The sequence below is a fragment of the Stegodyphus dumicola genome, chromosome 5 (assembly GCF_044657685.1).
Source record: "Stegodyphus dumicola isolate Sdum_Otavi_A_Nest chromosome 5, ASM4465768v1".
NCBI lineage: Eukaryota > Metazoa > Arthropoda > Arachnida > Araneae > Eresidae > Stegodyphus > Stegodyphus dumicola.
The window spans coordinates 211,249,648-211,264,601 of NC_140772.1; the positions used below are offsets into that span (position 1 = coordinate 211,249,648).

At 33.3% G+C, this 14,954-nt stretch overlaps 1 protein-coding gene across 1 annotated transcript in view; it reads left to right on the plus strand.

Annotated features, from left to right (window-relative positions):
• The window catches only part of LOC118197676 (protein Skeletor, isoforms B/C-like), a 138,490-nt gene that overhangs the window by 77,367 nt on the left and 46,169 nt on the right, over positions 1-14,954 (plus strand). Inside the window, exons 8-9 of the mRNA XM_035369209.2 lie at positions 4,438-4,537; positions 10,443-10,582. Coding sequence (XP_035225100.1) covers positions 4,438-4,537; positions 10,443-10,582 — 240 coding nt within the window. The remainder of the gene's footprint in view (positions 1-4,437; positions 4,538-10,442; positions 10,583-14,954) is intronic.

Consider the following 14,954-nt stretch of genomic DNA (forward strand, 5'->3'; position numbering starts at 1 on the left):
TTGTAGACAACACTTGATGAAGGATCAAAACACAATTCATTCGCCAGTATTACACAGAAAAAAGAGTTCCAAAGACACTTTTATAGTCGTCAATAAGCTACGAGAAACACACTGAAACAATCAATCTGCAACAAAGTGCTGCAACGGTGAAGACAGCTTAACAACAAAGCACTAAATTACTCCCGACTCGGCTCAATCGCTCTCAAGCTGTTCTCTGAACTCAAAACACTATTAATGAACTCAGCATACTCTCAAGATACTCTCTACTCCGTATACAGGCATAGTATATATAGTTTTCGACCTGCCTTCGAGAACATTCTCGGGAAAACCGGTAAGAATTTACTTCTGAATGTTCTCGCTCTGTGTATAACATATCGCCATTTTTCTCGAAATGGGAGACTTAGTGCCAAATCTGGGAACCCTGGTTTTCCGTGCTGCTTTCTGGCAACCCTAAACTCACTTTAAGAGGAAGCTATCTTACCGCAGCTTGGCTTTCTTAACGATATATTGTCATTCTCATTGTAAGGTAGACTTTTGAAAAAGTAGGATGACACAGGCCGACTCCATGCTTTGTTGAAAATTCAGACTTTATGTTACTCAGACTTTATGCAGAACTGTAACTATTAAGAGTCTATTATTCATGTTAGCGTTATGATAGCGTAACCGTTCAAAAACTCACATTTCTGCGTTAGGTTCTATATCAGATATTGCAGCTTTATATAAAACTAGCTGTACCCGCCCGGCGTTGCCCGTGCATTTAGAAAATGCAGATAAGTGTGAAAATGCAGGAATAGTAGTGTAGGACATGTAGACTGTCTCTCTCTCTTCCCCCCCCCACAAGCTACAAAAAAGAAATGAATTGTAATTAATCGATTTAATGTATCGTCAAAACAGCAAACTAACGCTAGAATAAAGAAATCAATTGTTACAATCGAACGTTATTTGAAAACAAATAATAATATCAGTGAGTCAAAAAAACCGTGATTAATTAATTATAAATAATTTTTTTAAAATTTTTCTAATTCAAAAATCGAAAATCGGGCTTCGAGGTCTGGTGGCCAGCCCCTTTGTGCTTCCGTATAAAAAATTCCAGGTCCCTGCGTGCGATAGATTTGGCTGGAGAGCTCGGTCAGACAGACAGACAGACAGACAGACAGACTTACACTTGCTTTTATTATTACAGATGGAAGCAAGAGGGAAAGAACTGGTAAGAAAGTTAAATTTCCCATCTGTTTGCATCTAAATCAGCAATTTCTTATATAGTATAAAATAATTAGATATAACATGTGTTTACCAGAAATCAAAAAAGGAAAAATGTTGGTTGATATTTTAATAATTAGCAAAGGATGAAGGTATTAACTGTTAACTTATGTTTAATTCATTCATGGACTATCCAACCTTTTCTCAGTATTTTTGATTATTTTCGGATTTTTGTGAATTTTACAAATCGTTACAAGCGTTTTCTACATTTTTATAGCTCCATTTAAGCCCAGAAGCATAGTTAAAACACAGAATATTCAAGAATAAATTAATCATACTTGGGGGCTAAATTAAAAAGTGGTGATCTTTCAAGCCATGCTTATTTATAAGCTACAATTTACAAAAGACGATAAATTTCTTTTAATTTCTCTCTGCAAACTTTGCCATCCTAATTTAATAATAAATAGTAACATTTGATACACAGAGGATACATAAAAGCTTCCCTTTATCATTTATTAATATCGAGTGCCTTATGTAACATCCTTTGAACGTGGATTGCGTGACACTTTCCTATTTTGTTGCTTGCCTAAGCTATTTCTTGTCTGAGCCAACAGTTGCAAGAGTGGTTCAAGACCATCATATTTCATGCCTCCTGGAGACGTGTGTGCTTATGTATTAAAACTTTCCTAAAGAAGGAAAAGAAGATTATAGTTACCATTAGTCTTCCAAATCGACAGTTATAGCACTTTAGTGCATCGATTGAACAAGTCGAAGAAAACTACTTACAGTCGAGTTAAAAATTAAATACTTTTCTGCTTCTATTTTTTACCTGTACTGTGTTTTCTATCCATTAACCGTTCCATACGATATAAATGCTTTTGCCATTTCTCATATTTCGTACCTGTTGTTGATTTTAAATTACACAGAATCTAATGAAATATCAAGTGGGACTAAATGTAACTGTTAAGTTAATAGTAACAGTTAATTTAACTAATAGGTTATAAGGAAAAAAAATGTTGCCAAATAGTTATTGACATGAAAAAGTTATCACACAAAAAGTGATAATAACGTTTCGGTAAACTGTTCCTGTTAATTTAAAACTAATATTATACTTGAATTTGTTTTGATTTCACAGCCCCTTTTTTCCCCCTATTTTTGTAGATTAATTCCTACGTATGCTACTTTTTCGAAAGCAACGGCAGTGCGTAATGACAAAAAACAAAAATAATTGCAAAATACATAGCTTTATATAATTATAAGAAGTATTTGTGAGAGATTTTAGCTATTTTTTATAACTGGTGAAACGACATTACTGTTTTTACTTCTTTGTAAAGTAAAGGAAGTATTGTAATCGAGAAAAATTTCGCGTATCATAATTCAACGAAAATATCCATTCTGACCGCTCTCGAATCCATTTGAATGATTTTTTTTGTGTGTGACATATGTACGTACGGACAGAATAAAGGACTCTTTTTTTCCTAAACGAATTGTAAAATGGATTTAAAAATGAATCCAGAAGAGATTTTTTTCGTAACGTCTCTGCGTACATGTATATGTTTTATATATATTTTGCAAAACTCATGAACGAAAAGTCTTAGAACGTTGTATGTGGTGCTGCTATAACATGCAGTTGTGCACCTCCTTTATGTTCCGGTCAAGGGTTTTATGCCTTTATGTAATTTGTATGCAATAGTTGTAGAACTATCAACAATTTAAGATCATTTGAGTGGTACTAAGCCTAAAGAAGGCGCCATTTGTTTACATTCGAAACCTTTAGAAGGACAGTGAATTCAATCACTTTGGACACAAACTTCGGTGTCTTTTTTCCAAATGGGACCCAAAGTAAACTTTTAATTTCGTGCACCGAAAAATCTCTCTTCCTATCCGCTGGCAGAATTGCTTGTTTTTTCTCAAAAACTCTAATTTTAATGTAAAATTCGGTTTTAAAAATGTGTTTAGTTGTATTTGGTGTTTTATGCTTTTTTGTATTTTACAATTTTTAATGAAGGTGATATTTTTTTATGTAGTTTTACCTTCCTGCGAAGTAAGAATTGAATTAATTAAACGGGAAATATGTCTCTAATGAAAGTCGAGGAAATGAATTTTAATGAAATACAGGAAAACGTGTGTATAATCTGATAGGTTATACAAGGAAGTCATGTGTCTCATCAGATTTTTTATTTATGTAATCATCGTCAGTGCTTAATAAGGTTTTGAACTTTAAGATATTTATCAAATTTTAATTCATTACATAGAAATGCTAGATACTCTCCTCTCATAAGAGGAGGAAAAAGAAGGAGCAAAGTTTTTGCTATTTTTTTAATTTTAGAAAATTATAATAACTTTATTTCCCGTAATTTTGTTTTACGCTCTTTTCCTTAATAATGCTTTTTTGTACATATGGAGATTGTATAGATATATTTTTGTCTACTTGTCCTCAAGCAACATCAGATAATTACATAATAACTTTCATATTACTACTGGAATATTTCTTATGTAAAAATGTATGAAGATGTCCCAGTTTTTGAAACGTATACAATAGTAATATTCAGCGTCAAGGAATTTAATACCTAATGCTTAATATAAATTACCATTTTATAATTGAAGGCAAAATGTGCTTCAACGGTCAAATTATATTCAGATTATTAACATTTCAGCTTCAAAATTATGAAGATCCTAAATGAATATGATAATGAATCAAAGATTCTAAATTAATATGATAATGAGTCAGCTTATTGGTACACTTAAATTACACGGTGATGTAATCTACTTTCGAATTCTAAATTTAGTTTTAACATTTTGTTATTTCAAGAAGGTATTCGACGCAAAATGTACTAATCGTTATAAACTATTATTACTCTAATCGTTATTACTCTAGTGATGAATTTATATTCGCTTGGAAGCAAAATTTAATTATTTATGAAAAACTATTGGATGTTGATGTTTTCTTCAGCAGCAAAACAAAGTATATCTATATATTCTTTTCTTGCTATATGTCTATCAGGCAAAATATAAAATTAAAGAAATTTCTTATGAATAAATTCATATATTCCTGCATATTTCGCCTAATAAATCAGCACACAACAAATGACTTATTATTTTTTTTACAAATTAAATATATTACATTTATTTTGTATATTCTTTTATAAAGTGCAGATCAGTTGTTTCTACATTTAAGTTTATTATATTCTGTTACTTCTATCTTTCTTATTTTAATTATGTACCTTTTTTTTTCAGTACAAGCTAAACTGTGAAGTTTTGCGTGATGACTTAGGTTTTGAAGTCAGATGGATCATGGATGGAGAAGATATAGTCATGCAACTCGTTGCTAGGCTAGGTAATTTTTATTCTTCTTTAAACAACACTGGTAAGCTTACTAATGGCTCATGTCAAAAAATGCTATAATACACTTGTAATAATAATAATAATAAAAAAAAAAAAAAAAAAAAAAAAAAAAAAAAAAAAGAGGTAAAGGAAAAGATGCGAATGCAAAAAGGGGAATTAAAACGTACCATTTACATGGGAGGTAGAGGTTGCATCGACGAATACTAATAAGCAACCAAATTAGCATAATATGAAATCCCGCAGTCACACCACAACGTCTTATACAGGGACATGTTGGACATATGCATCGGAAAGGTGACGCCATTTTCTTGATGAAATGCGTTGGAGGGCTGTCAAGATGTTATAGACTAGTGCAAGACAATTCGCGGTTGCGAGAGAACTGAAAGTCTACCGTAGTGTGGAGTCGTTAACAAAGCGATGAAGATCCCTTTAGAAGACGTAGATCTGGACGTAAAAGATGGTAACAACTGCAGACGATCGCTTACTATTGCTATGTGCAAGACGCCTTAAATCACTAACAGCACGAGAGCTGGCGTCGCATCTCTCTGCTGCAGTAAAACGGCCCATATCCTGTGAAAGTGTATCGGGTCGATTGCATAAATGGGGAATGTATGCCCGACGACCTATGTTTTATGTTCCTTTGTTCTCGTCGCATGTTAGAGTATGGTTAAATTGAGCCCGTGAACATCGCAGTTGGACACCAATGCAGTGAGGCCACGTAATCTTTACGGATGAGTCGCGATTTAACATTCAGAATGATTCTCAAAGGGCAATGATATGGCAAGAGCCAGCAATATGCTATCGGACGCCAGACATCTTCGAAAGAGACCGTTACAGTAGAGGAGGTTTACTTGAACGGACTGGGATAGAAATAAACGCCCGCATCGACCTATACGTGATTTCTGGTGATTTCGTTATAGCCGTCCCCTATTGCGACCAAATGTTATGCGTTTGTTTATCGCTACAATGGGTACCAACGCAATATTTATGGACAATAACGCCCGCCCGCATAGAGCTCGAGTGGTGCGGAGTTATATGGACAATGAAAACTACATTTGCCCTCGCCTGCTAAATCACTGGAATTGAGTCCCATATCGCACGGGTGGGACATGTTGGGACGACGGGTAGCAGGTCTCAGTGTGCCACCAGGAAGCCTCCACGAGCTCTGGTATACATTACTACAGAAATAGGCCCTACTGCCACAACAAGCAATCAAAAACACTATTAAAAGCGTGCCTTGCCGTTGTCAAACATGCGTTTCGGCTAGAGGGTATTATACGCTTCATTACCATGGTGTTTCCAAAGCACATTCTTCTGACACATTTGATCTTTCACAATGGGGTTTTGTATATCTTCGCTTTATTGTTTGCTATGTGGTCTATTAATTCCACATTAATCTCTTGGATTAATTTCACGCACATCCATTAAATAGTTTTTTTATTCTGTGTTTTGCCTTTGTTGCTTATTTTTTTAGCGGATGTGTATATGATGGATTTATCTGTACATATCGATATTAAGCATTTTAAATGTTAAAATGTAATTTGCTACCAGTTTTATCATGTTGACGTTTTATAAAATGTGATATTAACTGAGAGTTTGGTACTGGCGTCTCTTCTTTTCTATTTATTTAATTTATATACTTCTGTGACTAGTGTTCATAACTCTCCAGAAAGCTGTAAAGCATGAAAGGATAAAACATCATAAAATTTACCATGCTTAATTTAAATTCAAATTAGTCAGCTGTACCCAATGTGCGTTAGTTCGAACTCGACAGTTGGGACAAGAGAAATATAATTTTGAAGATAAGGATGCCAGTAACGATGGAATATGATCAAGGAATCAGTTCAAGTGAAGAAAAGTTCGATTTTTTTGTTGATGAAGAAAGAAATTACGTCTATGCATAGATTACTTGACGCTAGACAGGAGGAAAGTAGTGATGAAGATAGCGATCATGTAAGAGGTGTAAGAAGGAGTAAAATCAAGACAATAGATAAGAATGTGAAAGCGACCATGATTCAGAATGGATTAACGTGCACAGAATACGAAAAAATACCGCAAAGAATACCGTTTGTATCCAGCGAAAGATCCTCAGAACTGCAAGTAGCATCAAACGTAAAAGACCCATTAGATTTCTTTAAATTTTGGATAAAATTAATTTTATTTGTAAGAAATTCACCAAATATGTGGGAAATTGTCCAAGTCGTTTTGTGTTCTTAACCGTTTTTTTATAGAATTTAAAGCATGCTTTTTGTTGACACCGTGTGGTAGTAGTGGTATGATTTCATATAAATAAAATTAACCGTACGGAGTGTAGCAGTTGAATTAGTTGTGTACATTCCATATCCATTTGCATAATATTTTTGTTGATCAAGTGGAAAAATATATGATCTTTTTTATCATTATTTTGTTTCTCTTAAATCCGTTTCGTTGCAAAAGAAGGAAATTTTTATTTTTTGAAAAGATTCCAGGTCAGGAAAAGGACATAAACAGTTATAAAAGTTATGTTGTCGATTTGAGCATTATGGAAATTATTTCCCCATTTCCGGCTTATTCTTTTACTGGCGTAATTGTGCTAAGCTTCATAATTGCAAATTTGTTGCTTGTTAGTCACTGAAGTAAATATTAGAAACCCAAATAGTCTAGAGAATGAGAAAATTAAGCAACCAATCTGCACTGAATTAAAATAAACGTTTTATGTACATTACTAATCAAAGGCTTAAAAAATCGACGCGGTTTAATTCATAGTTAGTTGATTCTGTTTTATGCTTTTAAATACAACTACTAAATTGGATGAATTGTGCTTTTACTATGTTATTTGCTAATGGCACTGGAGAATGGAAGTGTACTTTTCTTTAGGGACATAAAATATTTCTTAGAGAATACGAGTGAATACAAGTAATTTGCATGTTTAAGACTACAGAAGTGCTTTGATAAACGTGCTGTATCTGTCCTTTTTCATCTATTGTTGAATGGGTTCTGCAAGGGATTTAGAATGCCTTTTTATTTCAGTAAAGCAAAGGACTAAATACAGCCGAAGCAGCTTGAGATATAAATCTAAATTTCACGCACAATGATTTTCGCAGAAAGATAGAGAATCGGTGTTAAGCAAGTGATGTTTAAAACAAAAAATGAACTTAGTTATTGATTTATATGACATAGATTTAAGAATATAAAAAAAGAAATTGTGTAATGAAAAGTGTCACTTTCTTAGATAAATACTATTTCTCCATAGCACGTAGACACTAGATTAATTTTTTACATCAAAATACGGCGTGGGAATAAAAATAAACCTTTTATTGAACTCAAAATGTTCAATGATATACTGGCCAACCCCAATGTATATTCTTTTATTGATAAAATTATTAATGAGTAAAAGCACGATACATTTATTGTTCGTATCCGTAATGAATACCTGTAACTTACTTTAATCATGAAATATTTCTAGGGAAACTGCTTTACAAAATAATAAAATATCCTCACTGGTACACATAGCTATAACCCAATACTTCTGTATCATTATATTCAAATTAGGGTGGTTTAAATATTCAATATGACCTCGCAACAAGAGGGTTATTTGCTTGACTTCGATTTCAGTTTTGCCCACTAGAGACCAAGGGATCAAGTCGAGGAACACTGTTAGTTTGACCTGGATCGATTTACGAACGGGCGGGCTGGATGGACGGTTTCGTGGTTTCTCGCATGTTAACATGGAAACGAGCCGGTTCTTCTTAAAACGTCCTCTTCGAAAGAATCCATTTTCCTTAAGGACGTAACCCTCGCGTGCTTTGCCATAATCGAATAAACTAATTTATACAGCCTCGTATTCTTTGGTAACGTAAAGTAACAAGCTCCAGAGATACTGTAGAGGAATTATCCTCGAATCTTAACAGCAGACAGACAAAGTCAGAAGAAGGGTGTAAATGACCATTTTATTCGATCACAAAGAGTTCATAGTGGATTTCACTTGCGTTTACATAGGTCAATACTTTGGGTTTAATTTAAACACGTAATTTCGAACTTAGCATAAAATGCAATACAACTAGCCTAATGGCTCACAGAAACGTACATGAAGGCTCTGGCTCGTAGAAGACGGCGGAACAAGCCTTATGGCTAGAAGCATTCAATGCCATAGAATCAAATCGCTATTATGTCAAGGTAACAACATAGCCTTAAGCAGGCATAACACGCTGTAAAATGAACTTTCAAAACCTTCGCTTATATAGCACTTTCTCCTTTAATCTCAATAAGCGAGCGCTATCTAATTTACATTCTGACATGAAAACGGGGGGTCAAAAGGAGAACGACAGGACAGTTACTTTAACTAAAGACTAACTATTAATCAAATAAATCAATCCTCAGAAATTAACAAATCAATTTCATTTTTAAATAAGACATCTTGCAGAGAGAAAAACCAAGGTCCTTGTATCCCATTTTCCTTAATTCAAGGGCCTTGTACCAACAACCTCAGGGAAATATTTGGGTCTAACAGATTACAAATGTATTGGAGCTCGAATCCATCGTTGCATCAACTACATAGCATGAGAAGGGGAAAATATTTGAATATGGCATGCCTCACATATACTGAAGCTTCAGATGTTGCATGAATGATTTTTGTTCCTTGTTTTTCTGTACTCACTGACATATTCTCAGGAATCTTGATAACTACCTGAATTTGGAAACGTACATAAATACATATTAAGTATTCGAAAAAATACTACACATAGTAGTTCTGTTTGAAGAAAGGGAATCCCATGTCTATATTCTCCGAAATGTATAATTTTCTGTAGCTTAAACATAATAACAAAGCTGAATTTTGCCTAATTTTGATAATGAGTTTTTAATTATCATTAATCCTTTTCAGATTGATTATAATTTGATTATTTTCCATTGAATTTCTGTTCATCAATAGTACATGGTTCCAGTTGCTGTTGTTGAACTCCTAAGCAGCGTAGCCTGATTTTATAGGAGTTAAAAATGCAATACATAGGATATATAGGAGTTACTATAATTTAAATTCTAAACTCTATATTGGGATATCTATGGGTTCTTTATTCCGAACTTCAGATAAAAGATGAAAATAAATTTAATAAAATTGATGTATACTACCTCTTTTTCGTTTTCTGTAAGAAACGTATAATTTGGATTGAATTTTCGTTTACCTGAGACATGAAACACGAACAATTTTACTCTGCAACTGAACGTTGTCTTAAAGTTTCTCTCTCATAAGCAATTTCATATGCGATTAAATTATATAAGGTAATTTCTCCCTCCTGTCTACATGCCTTCGTGGTATAATGGTAGCACACTAGGCGTATATTCGAGAGGTCCAGGTTCGAGTCCCGGCGAGGTCATGGCATATTTTTTACATCTCCTGCTTCAAAAAATCCCATTCTTATTATACACCTATTCTTTATTAGAAAAAAAAGGGTTTCGAATATAACTTAAATTCTATTTTGAATAAAATCAAACAGGATTAAAAACATTAATACTCGGACGGGAAAAGAATGTTTTACATTATGTTGAAAGCTAATGGAAGCTAATGGAACTATAAAGATCTCATTTATGTGTTTAAAAAATGTTGTGTAACTTACATCAACTCGACGATAGCCAACAAATTACAAGCCAGTTAATAATTAGCTATTTTGTTGCAAACGACCAAAAATTTGCATTGAAATTTTAAGAAATTTAATTGATCTTCTCTAATTCTAGACCTGAAGTTTAAAATATTTAGGAGATTTTTATAGAATATGCATATCGAAGAAACTCGTATAAAGTTTTTTCTTTCTTCCTATGACGCAGAGTAAGTTAATAAAAATGCTTTGTAAAGAATTTAAGATTAACGTAGATAAAATGTCAACTACATGCTTGTGATAAAATTGCTCTTTTCATTCTTTCAGAACCTGGCGAATACATGTCATTCGGTTTAAGTAAAAATGACACAAAGTCGGACATGATTAAAGCCGATGCCATTGTTGCCTGGATTGACAAGAGAAAAAGAGGGCATGCTGTCGATTACTATTTGGGAAGTAAAGAACAGGTAAGAAAGTTTTCTAGAGAAGAAAATTGAGGAATTCAATTTAAAGTGGTGGCTTTCAGTATTGCTTCCAATGAATTTCTGGTCAGTTTCATGTGAGTGAGACTCAATAATGAATTACACAACTTTAAAGAAAGAAAAGTTTGACTTTTAATGGACATTTAGATGAAGAAAATTCTATAAGTAGTTTGATGCTTGAAGTAATGCGTTTATCAGGGTGTTTAATAAACCGGAGCCTTTATCAAATTGTTAGTAGAAGTTTCAAACAGAGCCACAGAAAGTCCACACATCTGTAATAGAATTTTGTTTTTCAATACAATATTTTGATCTCGTACAACTGTGAAGCATAAAATGAGTTATATTGGAGTAGGTAATTAGACATAGTTGGATTCAGTGTAAAACTAGTTTTAACCCTTTCCGGCACGCTACTCTTTAAAGTTGGAATTTCCCCCCCCCAAAAAAAAAAATGTAGGCAGTCCATTTAGGCCTAAGAGAGTATGCAGGTATAATTTTACAAAGATTGCACAAACTGTTTCCATTTTGTGGGTGTGTCCGAAGTGAACACACTGAGCTGCACGAGCTGCGATAGGTGAGCATTGCTGTGAAGCACGTATTACAGTAAAATACTTTGTCTATGATTTAAAAACAGTATAATCTGATCTCTGTAGCTGATTTAGCATAACCCAGGATGCACCACGGGGAGTCCTGCTACTCTACACCCCCCGAAAAAAAACCGGAAAAAAAAAGGAAACTCATTGCTTCGGCAATGCTGAAGCCTCTCCAAGCCATTTTCACAATTTTAAAATGTATAAGAAAAATAATTAAAATACTGTAATATTTACAATTAATTATTGACTAGGAAAAATTATTATTCAATATGTATACAAATAAAAATCTACAGAAATCAAAACTAAGCAAACTACGCACGATGAAAGCAACAGAAAAAAAGGTCTGCTCTCGCTGAAAATCAAATAGCTAAATGAAAACAAAGCACCAGGGTCTTCAGAACAAGAAGAAAATAAAAACAAATATAAATAAATCTGTGTTCTCAGCCTTCCCCGTGTTTGAAGCACGAGACCAGATTCTGTGACTCACTCCCACGTGATAGGCGCTACTAGTACAGTGTGTTCAGTCCGAACACACCATATACTCAAGGCTTCACTACAAGCAACATTTCAAAGATAAAAATTTAATGTAATACAGAATAGGCATACTAGCATACGAACAACTAAATTATATAAAGATTTTTTTCATTCTTTATATTTAAAAAAATCTGACACATTTCTTTGAAAAATCAGTGTCTTTAAAAAGTTAAGTGTACTGTGTTGTAACCTTATGCATATGAGGTTCTAAATATGTAATAGTTATAAGGTATTTCTTCCAGCTTCTTAGTGAGCCTTCGTGGTTTAGTGGTCCGCACGCTCAGCGCATAACTGAGAGGTCCGCGATTCGATTCCCGGCGAAGGCGTTGCATATTTTTCATCTTGCCTGCTTCCAAAAAAGTACCTAATGACTCTACATAGTTAATAATGAGATTTTGAATTTCTCTGGCTAAATTGATTTAGAAATAACAAATTTCTTTAAATGCTAAATTTCTATTACAAACGAACCCTTGACTTAGAATTATTGTCCAGTAATCATTATTTCACAGACGACCATTTTGATGGATTTGCATATGGAATTGCTCATGAATATTTGCTGCACAGTTTGGCATATTTTAAATTGAAGGAGACTTTTCGTATAAATAAACTATTTTGAGAAGTTGATTTTGATGAGTTTTGATTTTGATGAGTAGACTCATAGAAAAAAAACCAAACTCGCATTCTCTCTCTTTTTTTTTTTTTTTTTTTTTTTTTTTTTTGCCAATGCGGGTCCTTAGACGACTTCGGCTTTGCCGCTACTAAGGCTAGAAGTGATGGTCACTTATTATGGAGGAGCCTGATAGGTGGACCATCTAAGCCGCATTCTTAAAATCATGTGATTTGAATAGCTGAGAAAAGCTAAGATAGATTATTTATTGAATGAAGTGTATTTTACATATCATAACAAGGAACGTTTTTCATTAGTAAGAACTTTTTTCATTAGTTGCTTAATGCGAAAACAGCGTCTAATTGTATATGACTATAATAAACTATCTAACTTCAACTATGCAATATAGTAATTCAATTATGTATATACATATCATACGTTTCAACTTTTCATTCGTGGAAATCTTCATGAAATCTTCATAAAATATTCAGATATTTTAAAGAAAGAATGAATTTATACAATTCTGTTTATTTCTAACTAATTGTGCATGACTATAATGTAATTTCAACTTTTCTTTCGTAAAAGTCGTCGTGAGATATTTATAAAGCATTTATTAATTTTAATGAAAGAATGAATTTATACAATTCTGTTTATTTCTAACTAATTGTGTATGACTATAATGCAATTTCATTTTTTCATTCGTAAAAACCTTCATGAGATAATTTATAAAGTATTTATTAATAAAAAAAGAATTTAATTATATATTTTTTTTACTTCTAACTAGTTGCACGTAACTGTAACGTAATTTCAACTTTTTGTGCGTAGAAACTTTCATAAGGTATTTATTAATTTTAAAGACTATAAGGTATTTTCTTCCTACGTTCTCCATGCCTTTGTGGTGTAACGGTAGCACACTCGGCGCGTATTCGAGACGTCCAAGTTCGAGTCCCGGCGAAGACATTGCACATTTTTCATGTACTCCTGCTTCAAAATAAACCTAAGCTTTCTATAAGACATAAAGAAAAGATTCATATTCATATAAATGCTATTAAATATATTTTAGCTTTATTTCAAGCTTATATTATTTCTTATAGGAAAGTACTTATCATATCTAAAAAATTAGATATTCGAAATAATCATTTTAAATTCAAAATACATTGAGCTGTTAACAAATTCTATAAATTTTAGTTTTCAACATTACTATATACAAAGAGCATGTAGCTTACTCATTGCTTTCACTTTATCATTGTAATATCTAATTAAGAATGCTTTGGAAGCACTCGATCTTTTCCGTGGTAGAACAATTTGCTCTAAAGATTAGCCTGTGAAAAGATTATATATTTTACTGGAGGATGTTGGTTAAATGTGCCTTTTTTCTCTTTTATAAGTGTTCTTCATATTAAAATAAGCATTGCAAAGGGGTTTTAAGGCGTTCCATTCTCTTACAACAGAGTTGTAAATAAAATATTTTTAAGGAGTCTCGGATTATTTCTTTACTTATTTATTGAAATAACTAAGCTGAGAGATATATTTCCAATGCTGCGAAATTTTTACCTCAATCAAAATGAGCTAAGGACAAAAGTATGTTTCCTCACTGGAGTTCGGACTCACTAGTTGCCAAGCGGCAAAGCTTAGGAAGTCCTCCATGAACGCCCATCTCTTCCCACGCTTTCTAGTTGCCTTGAATCGTTAGCCTTAATCGATTAAAATTAACATAATATTAAGTTTGCGCCGATAACTTGCTACGGAAAATTGGAGTTCCAAAACATTTTCTTTATTTTGTCAATAACTTTTGCTATGCTTAATGCGTTTAGTCCAAAGTATTATATAGCTTAGGTTTGTTTTTAGTCTGCAGATTTCAATAAAAAAGTCGCCAAAACTTTGCTAAAAAACTTCAACCAAGTCTTGAGTTAAATTCCTTTCGCATAATTTCCTGTAATGAGCTTTACAAGGAAACTGGCTTGTTAGCATCATATTATGCAGGCGAGTTCGCTTAGTACCAATGTACTTTCGGCCACAAGCTGAACACGGAAAATTCGGTTTTCGATTTAAGTGCTCAGGATTTCTTTTCGATACAGTAAACTTCTCGAAAAAAGTCTGAGCCAGTCATGGTTTTATATTCTATATACTGTAAATCCGATGCAATACATTGTTCGTAGCAGCAATAAATGAATAATTTGTCTGCTGGAAACGTGCTCAAGCTTCCTTCAAATATGTTTACTACTCCTTTGCCACCACATCTCTGTTCTTTAGAATATTATAATAGGCATTATCTTAAGTGCTGTATAATTAGTTCATTGCACGGAAGTTATAATGTCCTTGACGTTCCGGCGAAATATTGTAGCTTTGGGAAAGGCTCGACTCTATCGTGTTGGTATCTCTGAATTCCTGAAGATCCGTTAAGAAAATAACAAATTTGAAACAGCGTTGTCGAAAACGTCGAAAAAATACAAGAATTGTCAACATCTTCTTAAGAAGATATTGACTTGGTTGGAGGACAGTGTCGCAGCAGAGAGGGAAACATTGGCTGCTACCGTACAGTGGGCCATACTAAAATTCATACTAGAAGAAAGATGTAAATACTGTTGTTTACATTAAAACTCTATACTAGGTGTAGTTTCTCTCT